This window comes from Hemitrygon akajei, chromosome 4 (assembly GCF_048418815.1).
Source record: "Hemitrygon akajei chromosome 4, sHemAka1.3, whole genome shotgun sequence".
Classification (NCBI taxonomy): Eukaryota; Metazoa; Chordata; class Chondrichthyes; order Myliobatiformes; family Dasyatidae; genus Hemitrygon; species Hemitrygon akajei.
In genome coordinates, this window is record NC_133127.1 from 50086846 (window position 1) to 50105447 (window position 18602).

Sequence of the window (18602 nt, forward strand, 5' to 3'; positions counted from 1 at the left end):
GACAATTTGAACTGCATCAGTGAATCAAAAGAGGATGAGTTTACCTTTTGTAAGTAAAGAATCATGCCTTTGAGCACAGCGTAAAATGTTTTCCAACCTCTTTTTCCCCTGGGAGCTGCATTGACACAAAAAAAAACACATGTAGGGATCAGACAGAGGAGTAAGTTTCAGAGTCAATAAAAGTGCCATTGGTTTAGACTTTCCATCTTGAATAGAATGTGCTCTAGGAAGAGAATGTTCTTTCAGGAATAGTTCCATAACTTCTGTAAACAAACGGATGGTTGGAGAGTGATTTAAAAAAACTAATTTATAAGCATACAACATTAGTTAAATAAATTACTGAAACAAACAGCTGTAAAGATATCAGTTGTCTCCTTGCAAAATTTCCAAGAATAATGCAGAGTTGGGCCAAATCTAGAATTAAGACATCAAATCTAATTCTCGAAGTTATTCCATGTCATCCCATTCACAAGCTTATCAACATATTTTTCACTGCATGTTCATAGCATCATTGCCCGTTCAAGGAGAATGGATAACACAGATTAAGAACAGCAGTTCAGGTCCTTTCACATAAAAGATGGGCATAACAGTAGGATGAATATTTGCATACACTGAGCTGTGAACATAATTTACAAAGGTAATACACACAAGATGAAGAGCTCAGTAGGTCAGGCAGCGTCTGTGGAAAGGAATAAAGAGTTGACATATCAATTATAGAAAACAAGGATGGATGGGCTAGATTACAGGATGAGTCTGAATCCTAAGTAATTCTGATAGCTGCAATGTCTTCAGGTGACATCACACTATATACCAGAAAGTCTCAATCAAAAATAACAACATATGATTTCAAAGTATTGAGAACTTCCTCTAGCAGACCCTTCAAAGGAATGCCTTTGTGTTTTATTGTATTGGCAAAGCACTACTGCCATGTTGCAAACTTGCACATTTTTCTTCCAAAACTAGTCAGCAGTCATCCAAATTTATTGGCACATAACTTATCTCCTGGCTTCTGCTCCACCCATATATCATTTACTATGTATGCAGATAACCAAACCTACATTGATTGAAGCTGCCATGTCTCCATCCAGCAGAGTGTGGGCTTTGCTCTAATAATGGTAATGCAAAAAAATATTGATTCAGAAATGTGCTCTGGGCATTAAAATAATTACAGAATGGACAGTGGCCATCGTTAGTAATTTGGCAAAGACATCAAGTATTATCTCAAAGTGTTGACCATGAGGATTCTATATCAGTGAGTTGGAACAGGACAGTCAATTTCGCACTTTGCATTCCCTACTCTTGCCATTCAGAAAAGGTGGGCTGAAATTTAAAGAACTGGTTCAAATAAGCTGAACTAAAATGTGGAAATGCTCAGCAACTTATGCAGCACTCATGGAGAAAGAAACAAGAATATTTCATGCTGATGACTTTTTTGTCAAAGTTTTGTAAAAATATAGAGTCAGAACAGGTATAAAAATGTGGAGAAGACAACGCCTGCATTGAGAGAAAAGCTGAAAAAACAAATCAGCTTAAAATTTGTTTTAATTTGACCCCAGTTCTAAACTGTAACATTAACTCTCACTTTCTCCGCAGATGCTGTCTGATTGCTGAGCAATTTTGCATTGTTATACTTTTAATTCAGAATTACAAGTAATTATACTACAGTTGACACTGTTGAAAATGTCAAAGGGTGATTTATTAAGTAAAGGGGAACTCTGGGTTCCAAATATGAGTGGGTTCACAGGTGAAAGTGGGAAAGGAGGAGAACACCATCCAAGGATGTCACCTGTTGGCTTGGTGCAAGATGATGAAAAATCATTTTCTTCAAATTTTCCAAAATATATTTCTGGACTTACAGCTTTTGTGGACCTCCAGCATCTACTGTCCCTTGTGTCTCCAAATGTATGGTCTTCTCTGCTTTGTCTATTATTTCAAATTTAAAGAACCCAGTGGAAAAACAAACTAGAGTCATAGAATCATACAGCACAGAAAAAGGCCCTTTTGCCTAACTCATCCATGCCAATCAAGTTCACTACCTGAGCTGTGACCATGTCCCATTTGTCAGTGTTAAAAAGAAATTCAACGTGCTTGCAAAAGCAGAGGTTATGATGATTCTGTGCTGAGCAGACATGTTGCTCTCTGACACATCTCATTAATATACCAACATCCCAATCACAGCATTTTACAGTCATATGGTGTCATATCAATTTCTAAGTTGAGGACTATCCATGTGCAATAGGTACATCTTATTGCTGGAATTGCTTATACTTCATAGTGTACGTTTGAAGATCTTGAGCAGAAGAACATAACTTCTTGTCTTTGTGGAATTACTGTATATTGCTATGGGAGACAGATTCTTTTAAATCATTTTTATTGCTTTCCACATCCATGGACAAAAATAATAAAACAGCAGAAAACTTCACGAGGACAATTTGTGCTTCAACTAGAAACTTTCTAGCTCATAGCTCTTCATGAAATCAAGTATCTTCCTGATTGTATACATGATGAAGAATGACTGCCTTTATGCTTATGTTGCTAGTGAAACAGTAGCAGCAACCAGGGAGCATCATATTATATGACATCAATGCAGTCTGTCAGTACCTTGTGCAATATACCAAAGTCACTTTGTATTGTAAAAATAACTTAATGAAGAGTGTAAGTAATTTGTCAGAACACTGATTTCAAATTATTCTTCCTTTTGTTTGGTTACATATTCCATGGAGAAAGAACTAGTTAAAGCCAGAAAGTGAATATCTTATGCATATTTGCTAAGAATGGGCAGCCACACACGGACAGATTTTTCTAAATAAGCATTACCTTTTCCTCCCAGTGTGCAGTTTCCCCTTCATAAGCAAGCCAACATGGAAAGACAAGGGGAAAGACAAGGGTTTGCAAACACTGAAACCTCATTTAAGGTAAACAGGAAAGGAGTAAGTGGGAAAGTTATGGGATTTTACCCGCTTTTAAATATAGGGTATTGGTGGAAGTAGATGTTAAAAGCGTATTATATCTGTCTGAAAAGAAACAATAGGGAGAGAAAAATGTATTATGCAATTGGATAGGCTTTTCAAAGAGTCAGCACAGGGACATCGTTGTTTCTTCTACAATTGTATGATTCATTGACTTTATGCCTCGTAGAAATGATCTATGCTAAGGAAAACATAACCCAAACCTACCAGGACTTTCAATTTCTCAAAACCATTCTGGCTTCTTAATCCCCTTCCGGGGAGGAAGCAAATCACTTTTAATACTGTCACAGCATAAAGGTAAGCAATGAAATAGGAATGGAGGAATAACCTCTCGTCAGGACTCACTTTTTTTTCCATCCATATCCGCATGAATTTTTCGAGAAAGAAAGCCAGTTTTGTATGTTTTAGCATTGGGATCCTGTGGAATGTCAAGGAACGGATTAGTACCAGAACCAATACGATTGCTGGTCTTGGATCCAGCATTATCTGTCTTGTCATTAGCAAGCTCAGAGAGAGATTTCCTCAACTCTTCTTCATTTCTGGAGGAAGACAAAAGTGAGAGAGAAAAATGATACTTGTAAAGAGAATTGTGCAATATTTATCAAAATACTTCAGTCTGCCAAATAATAGATCAAAATGTATGGTTCTAGAACCAAGGAAAATGGATATTTTACATATTCTTTGAAGAGGCTAGGGTAAACTTTTCCTGAATGTGCTCACTGGACGTTAAAAGCAAAGTACAATAAATGCTGAAAAGCTGAAATACAAGCAGAAACCACCAGAAACACACAGCATGTCAGATAACATGTGTGGAGCAGAATAGTAAATTTCTTGGTTGCAGCTTAGTTTTTCTCTCTCCATAGATGCTGCCTAACACACTGGGTGTTCGTAGCAGTTTCTGCTGTAAATATTTACTGCAAAGTTATCCAATAGGAATGTGGACCCAGCATGTACACAAGGTTCCTTTTTATTGTTTACTAGTGAAGCAAAATCAGTCATATAGGATAGCCTCCCAGGATTTGAGTACTGACATTTCAATTAACTAGTTTATAGGAAGAAATTGGGCTTTGCAAACCATCAATACCTGTCTAGAAATATTAACTGATACACTGAATTTCTGTTACTTTAAGTCACTAACTTGTCACAAAAATACTTCTATTATATTTATAAAGTATGTGAAAGAACTACAAAGATGGATCAATAATTTTCACATATTTAATCTAATTTAACTTATTTCTAATTACAAAGAGGACAACCACTGACATTTACACATTCTGACTCCTGTACTTAAAGGCTGTGCCCATCTTGCCAAAAGGGGAAAAAGTTGGGAGTGGCAGCCATCATTTACAATTAATTTATTAATAATCTGTTTTGTTGCAAGTAATTCCAGTGTCTGTCTGGCTTTTGTGTTGTACAAGTGCATGGGCACTCTCTAGGGGGTAGTACCATGGGATATGGGGTTGGTCCAGGAAAGTGTCACAGAGGAAAAAGATCTTATGGATTGACAGAGCAGGCATGAAAGGCCAAACAGCTGATCCACACTTGCACTTATTACATTCTCTGATGGCTCTTCATTTTATCTGTAATGGAAGATCAAGGAGTGGAGGTCAGATAATGTTGACAGGACCATACAAATATTTTCAAGGCGTATATATTTTGCCTTTTCTACAACTGGTGTTAAGTCCAAGGTTTACAGTGAATTTGGGGAAGGTTCTATGGCAGTATGACACGTTTAAACTATAATTATCCTACAATAGAGGACATCAACAGATGTACGCAGATACCTTCACGTATCGTACATATTTGTCTTAACAGTGTTTAGCAATTAGCACAACAGTTAGTGGTACTTTACATGGAATAATGCTAAAAACCAAAATCACCCATATATATAAAATAGTATTTCTAGAAGGAATTAGAATGAGAATCAGCTTAAAGACAAAATAAATCTGCAGATGCTGGAAATCCAAGCAACACACACAAAATGCTGGAGGAACTCAGCAGGCCAGGCAGCATCTATGGAAAAGAGTGCAGTCGGCGTTTCCAGCCGATAACCTTCATCCAGTCCTGATCATCCAGCTTATGTTTTCAAACTAATGGATATGCTTTGATATGATTTAATACAACACACCGCTTCCTCTTTGATTAATTTGAATGAGCCTTTACACATTGTTGAAGTAGCTTTTTAGCCAACTAAAGATGAAACAAACATCTAAGTTACCATTTGATGAACTCCTACAATTTTCAATGGTTACATGGTGCATTAGGTGATAGGAAATGGCATCCTTTCAGAGGCAGGGACAACACACTGACACTTACACAGCACCTTTTACATCCTCCCCAGCTGTTTCACAACCAATAGAATCTAACTCCTGCAGGTTTCATGCAGCAAGTACCAACAAATAGCAGCATGATGATATTCAGATCATCTGCTTTATTGATTTGAATGGGGATAAATATTGTCTGGACATTAGAGCCAATTCCCATATAACACCGTAGCTACTTATTCCTGACATAACAGAGAGCGCTAATGTCTGAGCCAAAAAGAAGTCTGCACCTTCAATGGAGAGGCTTTTTTTTTTGTACTGCGCTGAGTCAGCCTGATTTCTTTGCTCAAGCCTTCCACACAGATCCTTCTGACTCAAGTCGAAGGGAGCCATAGTATGCTCTCTGATGCCACATCAAAGCAAATGGTGTTTTTACTAATTACTCTAAACAGTGTTATTTATTTTAAGGAAATAAATGTGCATCAAGTTTTAGCAACGTAAACCAATTAAACTGGGGTATAAATACTCCTTCATAGGCTGATGGAATCTGCAATGAGCTACTGATAAGTTAGAGGATTGCTGGTAGATGAAATTCCATATTAATAAGTACAAGGTGATTCATTTCAGTTAAAAATAAAATTGCATTAAATATTCACTCATTAGAAGTAAGCTCAGAGTTGCACTGGTGTATAAATTACAAGCTCATAGAATATTAAAGGCAACACCTTAGGATTCTTTGCTAAGATGTTTGTGTTACAGATGTATATTTTCAACACTGGACACCCTGTCAGATAAACAGTGGCTTAGTCAATACCTTCAGATAGCATTTACAATTCAGGCACATTGCTTGCGTCAGGAATTGTATACAGCCCTAAGACAGGCCATTTGTACGCCTGAAAGAAAGTTTTAAAAAAAACTAATAATGAGCCGATATAAAATCTTGACGTCTTCAGTTGGATTACTGTGTGCTCTACTGCACTGTGAAAGCATGACAACTTAGGAGGTCTATACTGGAGCACTAAAATGCTACCTGTATTGAGGGAACACAAATATTCCAGGTTCCTAATCACGATGTTTGGGAATGTTATTGTCAATGACTCAGGTGGACAGTTTAATGGACAAGTCTTTCCCCGGGAAAACATCAGTAAAGTTACTCAAAACCCTCCAACAGATACAAAGTACACGGACATTTAATGTGAAAATTTCCCCATGTTACATGTCAAAAGTTTATCAGAAACTGTGTGACAAATGATAGTGTTGATATTTCTGCTCTGGCTCATCTGAACTCAGGCACAATGAAATAATTTTTATGCAAACCATCTGCTTCAATAAAAGCAAACAGATAATTCAATGGAATAGACTCCCTGGGGAGATGATGGAAACAGTTATAATTGATTCTATCAAATACAAATTACATTGATTTCTGTAAGGAAACAATTTTTTCGTTGCTGTCCGAAAAATTTGAGATGTGATGTGTGATAAGCATGATATATCTTAGCAAAAGAAGACGTAGCAAAATAATAAATCTGTTCCTCCTTCTATAGATGATGCTGATCTGCTGAGTGTTACCAGAATTGTCTAGTTTTATTTCAGATTTCCAGCAGCTGAAGTTTTTTTTTGCTTAAATTTGCATTTATTCATAAGAGATTAAAAGGGAGGGAAGAAAAAAGATTGCTCTACGGCTCAGATAGTGGAGGAAGAAATTCTCATTATGCTTAAAATGTTCCTGCAAAAACACTTCTAGAACCAAATCCTGCAAGACCTGGGGAGCAATGTTAACTTCATGTCAATTTTTAGCTAGCATGATAAATGACTTTCTCTGCTGAAAATCCCTATAAATCTATAAAGGTTAGCAGACCGCAAGGAACATTTGATTTCTGGAGTCATAGCTTTCCAAGCTCTCTATTTTTGTCTTGCCACCTGTCCAGCTTTGCTATAGACTAATCAATAGAGATTTTTTTCTATAATTTGTCCATGTGTCTAAGATCCTCATAGCATACTACCAGGTACAATGTCACTGCTTCAGTACCTTTCTGAGGCTCCTTAACTAATAGCAATGTTGGAGTACCCCACAGAATTGAGACTGTGATGGTGAAAGGCAGCACTCACTAATCTAAATGGTCAATGCATGCAAACCTACCAGTACATTCACATCCTAAGAACTGGCACAAAGTTGCACAATGTACCCTGCATTACAGAGTGACTGTGTTCCTAGTAAACTATGTGTAACTATTTTCTGTAGCATGGAGCCTCTTTTTTTCTATTGAATCCAATGTTGTAAGGGGAGAAGTGTTCCTATGGCAAGTTTATCTTTTAAAAGTAATACCCCGATGTTGTGTGGTCTATATGAAGGAAATTCCGAGAATATTGCAGGCAGAAGAGATAGGATTATTGTTTTACTTATCTAGAAATGGATGTTAGACTGTTTGAGAAAGTATTGTTGTATAACTATGGATAGAATAGATTGCCTTGTCAGTTCTGAAGCAAACCCCTTAAATAGACAATAGACAGTAGGTGCAGGAGTAGGCCATTCAGCCCTTCTAGCCAGCACCGCCATTCACTGTGATCATGGCTGATCATACACAATCAGTACCCCGTTCCTGCCCTCTCCCTATATCCCTTGACCCCGCTATCTATAAGAGCTCTATCTAACTCTCTCTTGAATGCATCCAGAGACTTGGCCTCCACTGCCTTCTGGGGCAGAGCATTCCACATATCCACCACTCTCTGGGTGAAAAAGTTTTTCCGCATCTCAGTTCTAAATGGCCTACCCCTTATTCTTAAACTGTGGCCTCTAGTTCTGGACTCACCCATCAGCGGGAACATGCTTCCTGCCTCCAGTGTGTCCAATCCCTTTATAATCTTATGTTTCAATCAGATCCCCTCTCATCCTTCTAAATTCCAGTGTATACAAGCCCAGTTGCTCCAATCTTTCAACATATAACAGTCCCGCCATTCCGGGAATTAACCTTGTGAACCTACGCTGCACTCCCTCAATAGCAAGAATGTCCTTCCTCATATTTGGAGACCAAAACTGCACACGATACTCTAGGTGGGGTCTCACCAGGGCCCTGTACAGCTGCATAAGGACCTCTTTACTCCTATACTCAGTTCCTCTTGTTATAAAAGCCAGCATGCCATTAGCTTTCTTCACTGCCTGCTGTACCTGCATGCTTGCTTTCATTGACTAATGTACAGGAACATCTAGATCTCGTTGTACTTCCCCTTTTCCTAACTTGACTCCATTTAGATAGTAATCTGCCTTCCTGTTCTTGCCACTAAAGTGGATAACCTCACATTTATCCACATTAAACTGCATCTGCCATACATTTGCCCACTCACCCAACCTGTCCAAGTCACCCTGCATTCTCATAACATCCTCCTGACATTTCACACTGCCACCCAGCTTTGTGTCATCAGCAAATTTGCTAATGTTACTTTTAATCCCTTCATCTAAATCATTAATGTATATTGTAAACAGCTGCGGTCCCAGCACCGAACCTTGCGGTACTCCACTGGTCACAGCCTGCTATTCTGAAAGGGACCCGTTAATCACTACTCTTTGTTTCCTGTCAGCCAGCCAATTTTCAATCCATGTCAGTACTCTTCCCCCAATACCTTGTGCCCTAATTTTGCCCACTAATCTCCTATGTGGGACTTTATCAAAAGCTTTCTGGAAGTCCAGGTACACTACATCCACTGGCTCTCCCTTGTCCATTTTCATAGTTACATCCTCAAAAAACTCCAGAAGATTAGTCAAGCATAATTCCATGCTGATTCGGACTGATCCTTCTACTGCTACCCAAATGTGTCGTAATTTCCTCTTTTATAATTGACTCCAGCATCTTTCCCACCACTGATGTCAGGCTAACCGGTCTATAATTCCCTGTTTTCTCTTTCCCTCCTTTCTTGAAAAGTGGGACAACATTAGCCACCCTCCAATCAGCAAGAACTGTTCCTGAGTCTATAGAACACTGGAAAATGATTACCAATGCGTCCATGAATGGTCTCCAGCTGTGAACTGAAAGCCTGTGATCACTGCTAGTTCAGTTTTCTGTACCATTTTGATTTGTCTGTTGATTCATTTACATTATATTATGTAATAACTATATGCCAATTAATCTACCACTTACATCATCAGACAAGTGCAGGGACCCATGGCTCAGAAAGGAGTGGCAAGACATTTAGAAAATCATGATATAATCAAGCAAGATCAACAGGAAGGAGAATCCCTTTGATTTTGTTAATAGTGTTAATTAAGGATGCAAGGATCAATGTGGCTAAATGTTTATCGGTAGGTGTAGTGTAATTTGATTTCTCAAAGGCATTTGATACAGTACCATATCAGAGGTCACCACAGAAGCTCATGCCATTGGAGCTAATAGAGAGAAATAGCTAAAAACAGGAAGAAAACAGAGTCATGGTAACAGAGGCATCTTCAAATTGGCAAGCTGTAACTAAAGGGCAGCAGAGAATGCAGTGGGACATAGGTAGGTAGGTGTGTGGGAGAAGGTTGGCATATGGAGTACTATGTGATGAGGCATAAGGTTGTGCACTCTGGCAGGAAGAATAGAAAAACAAATTATTGTTTAAATGGAGGGATGTGACAGAACGCTGCAGTACAGGGGACCTAAATCTCTTCAGACATGAAATACAGAATGTCAGCATGCAGGTCAACAAATAATCAGGAAGGCAATAGACTGGTTAGAGACCAAAAGTAGAGTAATCTTTGCTAATACAGTACAGGGAGCTGGTGAGGCTGTATCAGATTAATGAGTACAATCTTGGGTCACCTTATTATAGAAAGAATTGGAGGGAGTTTGATCAGATATCCTAGAATGAGGGGGCTGTCTTATGAAAGGAGCTTGAGCAAGGTGGGCCTATACTCACTAGTGTTCCAATAAATGTCAAGTCTGGTTTATTGTCATGTGAACAAGTGCAGTGAGGTAGAAGTACAATAAAAATCATGCTCAAAGTGACATCACAGGATTACAGGTATAGACAACACATAAACTATGTTATACAAGACAGTGAAAGGGGGAGGGAGTAAAAGATTGTGCAAAAACAAGATCTTAGAACAAAGACAAAATCAAAGACAAGTCCATGGTAGTACAATAGGTAGTCCATAATGCTCTGTCAAGGTTGGATTAGAGTTGTCCAGATGGCTTCAAGAACCTGATGGTTACAGGAAAGTAGCTATTCCCGAACCTGTGATTTCAGTGATCTTCCCAAAACATAACATTTCAGGCACTCTTGATCAGGTAAATGCTCAGAAATACTTCCCCTTATCGAGAGATCTAGAACTATGGAGATAGTTTCATGGAAAAGGGTTGCTCATTAAAGACTGAGATGTGAATCAATTTCATATCTTAGTGATTCATGATCTCTACTTCACGAGTTTGTAAGGGGTGAGTCATTGAATATATTTAAGTTTGAGATGACTTTTTGCATATCAGGGATTGTAGAGAACAGGTATGACCTTATTGTAGGCATGTGGGCCCATGCAGCCTAACAACTGCTCTGCTTCTTTTAGTTCTAGTTCTGACCTCTTGAGTATGCCCAGCACTGTGACCATTAGTTCCAAATGTACTGGCCCTAAACTTTTAAACTCTCCCCTTCCATCATTCTGCTCTTCTTTAAGATATTCCTTAAAACCAGCTCCTATATGTTACTGTGTTAGATTTTGTTTGACTTTTTTTTTTACAGTGAAATACAAAGAGTCTGTGGTTCTCCTGCTCAGATAGAAGGAGCTGGAGCTTTGTTAACATATGGTACTTTGAAATGGCCAACACTCTGTAAATCCTGTCGATTTACTCGAGTGGGAAGCAAATTTCTTTCTTGGGAAAACAATGCAGAAGAAGTTTTGTTTAGGCTTTCAGCTTTATTGGTGTCGTGGGTTGATAATTGCATTGGCTATTTGCTCCAAATGAGTTCTACCTTTCTCACAATCACATAATTAGAAACAATTAAGTACAGAATTCCATTCTACAATCTCATTATCTTCAAGAAATGCACCTTCAAGATTATGCTGCAGAGCCACTACAATTTACCAACGAGCTGCAGACATCTACGTGCATGAACATATACATAAAAAGGTATATATATATATGTAAACAGCTCAACGTTAGCTTGCAGTGAAAATGATTGAAATTTAAAATACTTTAACTGTTCTCATAGTCTCATGAGATATAGTAGCACATTTTAATTCACAGTCCTGGACACACAGAGTGGGATCCTCAATTATCCGAAGAGTGGGTTCAGGTAAATAAGCAGCATGCTTCTCCACCCGAATATTGTCCAGCTTTTGCAGTCAGAGGTCACTTGGTTAGTCCAGGACATTACCAAGTCAGCAGGTAAAAAGATACCAGTGTTAACCCTATAATCCTGCTATACAGTATATGGATTAAAGATCGGTGTTTTAATGCCATGAGTTCGGGAATAAAAAGTCACAGAGCATTTGCCCATGATATAATGATGCTGGCGGGGGTTGGAGAGAGTGGTGAAGAACTGGTGAGTTGACCCTTAATGCTACAGGCTCCTGAATGTAACGACAGCATCAACAAATAATTTGATATTCACAAGGTCTCTTCTTCAACTTAGAGTAAGTTAAACAGCTTGCTTTCATCACTCTTAGCACTATTTATTATCTTATTTCTGCTAATAAATATAACAACTCTAACTTCTATAGCATTATTTACTTCAGGGGGTTGCAAGACAATTTATTGCTAATAATTTTAAGTTTAGAGTGTAGACATTATTGTAATTAATGATTTAAATGTTATGCCCCATGCATTTCTTTCATTACCCACCCAGTAAGAAGCAGCCAGACTAGATTCTGATCTTCGTTATTTATTCCAACACAATTTAATCTTGTTTTATTATAAATCACTCTAATTGGATTTCGTGAAAGAAAGAAATTTGATCTGCTCTGTGATATGGTCTCTAGCAAGCATTCACTTCTTTCTGATAGCCGCCACTGCAATCGTCAATCACATTATATAAAAGAAGATTATTATATTCAAGACATTACTTTATGTTTTTCAGCTAGATAACTGACCGTGGACACCATATCTGATTTTTGAACCCTTTACCTCAAAGCTAATACTTCTCTGGTTGGTTCTATCTTTTCCATTTTCTCTGCACAGATAACATTAGGACACTGTTAACCCTAGGTCTTTTTTCAATGGAACCATATGTTTAAAGAAAAATCTAATTAAAACCCAACCACTGGCTCATCAGAGAATTTAAAGGCAGATGCTTAGCCCTTTCATAAGTCATCAAATAACATTTTAAAATACATTTCCTTTTCAAAAAGCCATTTGTTTGCATATAGACTTATATTTGTTTTGTAACGTTCTTAACAATAATGGAAACTGCCAATGTAAACTTGTCACATTGTAATTAAGTGGTGGTGCGATAGTGTCACTACTGGAGGGTGGGTGTAATTACAGCATGACAAGTTTCCTCAGCAATTTCTATTCTAAAAGTGGACAGGGATTAACAATGGAATTAAAAACAAAAGATGAACACAGCATAGATGAGTATATAACTACGAATAACTTACAGCCCTGCAGCATAGCTTAACAGGGTACTCAGATGAAATAGAAATGAAGTCCTGAACCTTTGCTTTGATTTCTCCTTATACGTATACCTGGACTCAAGATTACATGCTGATATTGGTAATACATTTCTTTTGCCTACAGTAATGTAGCATAATAGTTAGATATCCATATAATTAACTGGTCAGCAAAATGTAATACCGAATACCACCTCAGTGAAAAAAATGCACTAGCTTATCAACACAAGAGGCTCTGCAGATGCTGAAAATCTCGAGGAACGCATACAAAGTGCTGGGGGAGCCCCGCAGGTCAGGTAACATCTGTGGAGAGGAATAAACAGTTCGACACTTCATGAAAACTGAAGATGAAGGGGGAGAAAGCCAAAATAAGGTGAGGTTAGAGGAAGAAGTAAAAGTTGGCAGGTGATAGGTGAAACCAGATGAGGAGGAAGGTGAGTTCCCCCAGCAGATAGTTTGTTGCTCCAGATTCCAGCATCTGCCATCTCTTGTGTTCCAGGGCAACAGCTCCTTCTGCCCTCTCCACCTTCTCCAACTTACTCCTTCTTAGGATATAAGAAAAAAATATTGAGAAAGAGACAGAAAGGGAGGAAGAAACACATAAACAGTAAACAATGTTTAAAGACAATACAAAATCAGTTGCTATTGACACAAGTATTATTGAGACAAATAACATTACAAATGCATCTGTCTAATGGTCCTCAAAATTGATAATGTTTAGATATCAAGCATGATGTTTTCATAAAGCCTAGTGTACAGAATCATGCACAATGAATAAAACATGTCAGTCGTCAATAGATATTTCTCCATAAATATAAGTAACAGCAGGCTAATTCTCCTTTGCTGGAGTACTTAACAACAGAGTGTAAGGAACAATGAATTTCATTATACAGTAACAGATAAGACTTTTTTACAAGGGGTGAGGAGATCATTATCAGCCTGGTGAAAAAGTACAGCAGTGTGCATGATCTTGATCCAGTAAATAAGCCCATTACATCTTCACAACGCATTGGCATTTTCCAACATGAACTACCTTATTCCAATGCAAACAATCCCCGCAGTTATGCTATTTATAACAATCTAATGAGAAGTGTTTGCCTAGCAACTTAATCAGGAGTGCTACATCCCTAAGGTGAGCTCATGCTAAAGCCAAAAAAAGCTGATGAACAACAGCAGCATTGTCTAGAAACTGGGTTTGTGAGGGCTTGTTTTTAACAAGCAAACTGAGGGAATGAAGTGATTTAACGTGGGTTAGGTTGTGCTAGTCACCACTTCCGAGAGAATTCACATCCATCGGGAAACTAGATTGGGTACTTTTGTTCACAATTCCATTTTATCTATCTAATCTTCATCGCTATCAGGCGTGTAACGAACAATGTTACTAATTGTGCCACTGCACAATTCCTCCCTCTCTGGGATAAACTGACTTATCGTAGCACAGCAGGAGGCTATTACACCCATCTTCAACATGCTGGGTTGCAGCACAGCAAATCCCATTCTTTATCCTCCTGCAACTCGCACTGTCTCACAGGCCCACTGCCCTTGGGTTTTTTTGCTCAGCACTAAAGAAGACTAAAGAAGTGATTTACAGAAAGATGAGAAAGGTAGAGTATAAATGTCAAGTGTCAGAATGGAAACGGATTGAACAGAATGAGGCTTGGCGGAGGATTGATGGAAAAGAGAGAGAGAGAGAGAGAGAGAGAGAGAGAGAGAGAGAGAGAGAGAGAGAGAGAGAGTGTGTGTGTGTGTGTGTGTGTGTGTGTGTGTGTGTGTGTGTGTGTGTGTGTGTGTGTGTGTGTCTGTGTCCTCACACTGAAATACTTGTAAAGACCAAATTCAGAAGTATTGAGGCCATGATCGCCAGCGTCAGTTGCAGTGGCTGGGCCACGTGATAAGGATGCCCCCATTACGGCTACCCCACAGAGTGTTATACGGCCAGATACATCATGGTCGACACTCAGCTGGAGGGCCGAAGAAGCACTATAAGGATCAGATGAAGAATGCTTTAAGGAAGTGCAAGATCAGACCTGAGGACCTGGAGGATGTTGCTGCTGACCGTAACACTTGGCGACAGCTGTGTAGAGATGGGGTTCATATTCTGGAGATGGGAAGAACAATCAGAAGACAGCAGAAGAGAGCCAGGAGAAATGCAGCCATGGTTGCCATCACTACCACCACCACTACCACATATACATGTCCCACCAGTGGGTCCAGGGACAGACAGAACGAGAACATATAACCATGTGCACTGGTGTGTATGTGTGGGCACATACATAAAATATTGAGAAGTTAACTCTTTGTGTGTGTCTGCAAACATGTATGTGCATGTGTGTGTATGCCTGTGTGCAATGACGTGTATGCGTGCATGTGCTTGTGTTCATGTGTCTGAGTGTGAATGTGTCTGTGTAGGCACAGCTTTCTCATGTCTCCAAGTCTTCTGTTACCTGGCACAGAAAACAACCCTTTATCCCAGGATCCCTACATCCCTCCTTTATACCTACAGCCTCTCCCTCTCCCCCTCCCTCATACTAGCCGTCTTTGTGTGTAGCTTTGTAGCTACCATGGGAAGCATGCCCTTAAACACTGAGATCATTCAAAAGCTGATACGCAGCAAAATGCCAGCAGTCCAACTAAATTGGACAAGATCCCTTGGGAATCACACGTTTCCTCTGTAAACCACCCTAACACAATTTCAGAAGTTCTTCTGGCCAATTTCATAACCTCCACGAGTAAACTGAAGGGTGTTAATGTGATGTGCAGCAGGGTTGGTGCAGTAGAAAACAGCGAAATCTATTTCTAGGTGTTTAAGTTTAAACTTCCTTACAGGATGTTGCAGAACTAAACTCAATGCCCATCTCTCACAGTCTAGAAAGCTTGAAGTGTTAATCGTGAATGCCTGGAAGGGGAAACGTACACCCAGTCCAAGGTAGGAATGAACATAGAACATAGAAATCTACAGCACATTACAGGCCCTTCGGCCCACAATGTTGTGCCGACCATGTAACCTACTCTTAGAAACTGCCTAAAATTACCCTACTGCAAAGCCCTCTATTTTTCTAAGCTCCATGTACCTATCTAAGAGTCTCTTAAAAGTCCCTATTGTATCCACCTCCACCACTATCACTGGCAGTGCATTCCATGTACACACCACTCTGTGTGAAAATCTTACCCCGACATCCCCTCTGTTCCTACTTCCAAGCACCTTAAAACTATGCCCCGTTGTGTTAGCCATTTCAGCCCTGGGAAAAAGCCTCTGGCTATCCACATCATCAATGCCTCTCATCATCTTATACACCTCTATCAGGTCACCTCTCATCCTTCGTTGCTCCAAGGAGAAAAGGCCAACTTCACTCAACTTATTCTCATAAGGTACGCCCTCCAATTCAGGCAGTATCTTTACAAATCTCCTGTACACTTTCTCTATAATATCCACATCCTTCCTGTAGTGAGGTGACCAGACTCCAAGTAGGGTTCAGGCAGGGCCTGACTAAAGTCTTATATAGCTGTAACAGCTCTTGAACTCAATATGATAGGAGACACAAGTGATTACAGATGCTGAAATCTGGAGCAAATCAAAAACAAGCTGCTGGAGGAACTCACGATGATAGGGTGTCTTCCATGCATGACATTGCTCAATTCATGGACTTTTATGAGTATTTATCTAGTTCAGCCACTTTGTTGGGAAATTGTGACTTGTGGGTTACTGATAGCTTCTGGATCAATGATAGAAGGTGGTTTGGCCCAGAATGTAGATGAAGCAAACTTGCATAAATCTGCAGGGAAATAGACCTGGGTAAGGTGTTTGCAAATCCACGTACAAGTATGAGGAGTGCACACCTAGAAGTTTATCCCATACAACTACAACTTGTGTCCTCACCAGTAAAAGAAATATCAACATCTACACAAAGTGAAAAGAAAACTGTCAATGCTAGAAATCTAAAACAAAAACAGAAAAAGCTGGATATACTCAACAAGGCAGATTGGATAGATAAAGGAAGTGCTGGGAATACTCCATAGGTTAGGCAATAGGGGTGCGAAGAGAAACAGAACAACACTTTCAGGTCAAAAACCTTATATCAAGACCCTGGCAACAGTTTTCCTGAAGGGATTGTGACCTGAAATGTTAGCTCTGTCTCCCTTTGCACACATATTGCCTGGCCTGTGGGGGTTTTCCAGCACTTGCTTTCACTATCCAAGCTTCAGAAATGTTTACTGGTTTAGCTTGTGACCTGGTTAACATTTCAGTCAGAACACCTCAGCTTCCACCTCTCATTCAGGTATGCTTAGCAAACTGCAACTGAGCTTGAGCAGAACCTCTTCTATCACCCCAGGGTTTGGGAAGGTATTACAAACTGAAGTTGGGTGAGTAGCAAGGCAACTTTGTGCTCAGTTGTTTTACATACCCCAGACCAACCATCTCTACAACAGCAGTTATCTGAGAAGAACAAACAAATACTAATGTTTAAAATGTAATGGACGTAACTAATGTACGATGTAATTTCCAACCAAATTGACTGCTCCTTTCAACGGATGCTGCCCGACCTGCTGAGTTCATCCAGCTTGTTTGTACATAGATGATTAGTGCTCGGTGAAACAGCATTTTGGGCTGGTGAAGTATTTGAAAGGGTAGTGAGATTGGACAATGCATTAAATTCATGTGAATGTTATTATGGGTATGTGCTTAATCTCATGAGGGCTCAGAAATCGGTGTCAACCTTTGAGACATATTAGACAGATTTACCAGACAATTTTTTTTTTGAAGAGAGGTGTAGTATCTCTATAGGAAATTTGCTTATTAACAAGTGCAGATGCTCAAAAGGTGCAGGTGAGAGAATGCCCATCCACAAGGAAATTTTTCACCCAGATATGCCCCGTTAGTTACATCTGTAAAAGGTTTAGCACAAGAAAACACCAATGGAGATGGTCGTTGCTTCAGCAGACTCTCTTGTTTGGCTTGAAATAGCAGGGATCTGTTGCATTCACTCTCAAATTAGTTCACAAGTACTTCAATCTGAAATATTCAACCTGAGTACTTCCAACTTTCTGAAACAGTGGGAACAATTGGATATGTCAAATAAGACAACTGGCATGAGTGAAAAAATGTATTAAATGAAAAACTTTGAAAGAATGGCACCATTAATAAGCCTATGGCAAATGAACAGAAATAATACATAGGTGTTGTGCCTGAAGTAGTTCTATGGAATATATATTTGTAAGCAATGATAGGAAAGTATGAGGTGCAAATTTGAAAGCAAAGGTTCCAAATTAGCACGTCATTCCCTCTGTCAAAAAGAGGCCATCTATATAATGGTCATAGAAGAGGTTGCAGCTGCTGGAATCTGGAGCAACAACCTATTGGAGGAACTCAGTGGGTTGAGCAACATCTGTGGGGCAAAAGGAATTGTCGATATTTCAGAGACTATGTATCAGGACTGGGAGTGGCGAAGACAGGTAGCCAGTATAAAGAGGAAGAGTGGTAAGGCAGGACTCCAAGGTGATTGGTGGACTGAGGAAGAGTGAAGGATGATGGGCAGATGAAGACAGGCTGTGGGAGGAGAGCAATATATTATATTTATATAGAGTTTTTCCACACTAGGCATTTCATCATGAATCAAATCCAATTAATTTCATTGTACATTTACTGTTACATCCTCTCCATACATCAGAAAGTCCCACAGATAACTAATGTGATAATCATTTGGTATGTTCTGGTGACGTCAAGGATTAAGTGATAAATACTTGCCAAGGCAGTAGGAGGATACTTTATTTATTTTAGAGTTGTGGTGTGACTAA

General features: G+C 39.2%; 1 protein-coding gene across 11 annotated transcripts in view; it reads right to left on the minus strand.

Annotated features, from left to right (window-relative positions):
* Window positions 1-18602, minus strand: part of psd3l (pleckstrin and Sec7 domain containing 3, like) — a 502996-nt gene that overhangs the window by 55348 nt on the left and 429046 nt on the right. For all 11 annotated transcript variants that reach the window (XM_073042543.1, XM_073042544.1, XM_073042547.1 and 8 more), the window contains 2 exons: window positions 3315-3508; window positions 45-115 (listed from right to left, as the gene is read on the minus strand). In XM_073042543.1, coding sequence (XP_072898644.1) covers window positions 45-115; window positions 3315-3508 — 265 coding nt within the window. The remainder of the gene's footprint in view (window positions 1-44; window positions 116-3314; window positions 3509-18602) is intronic.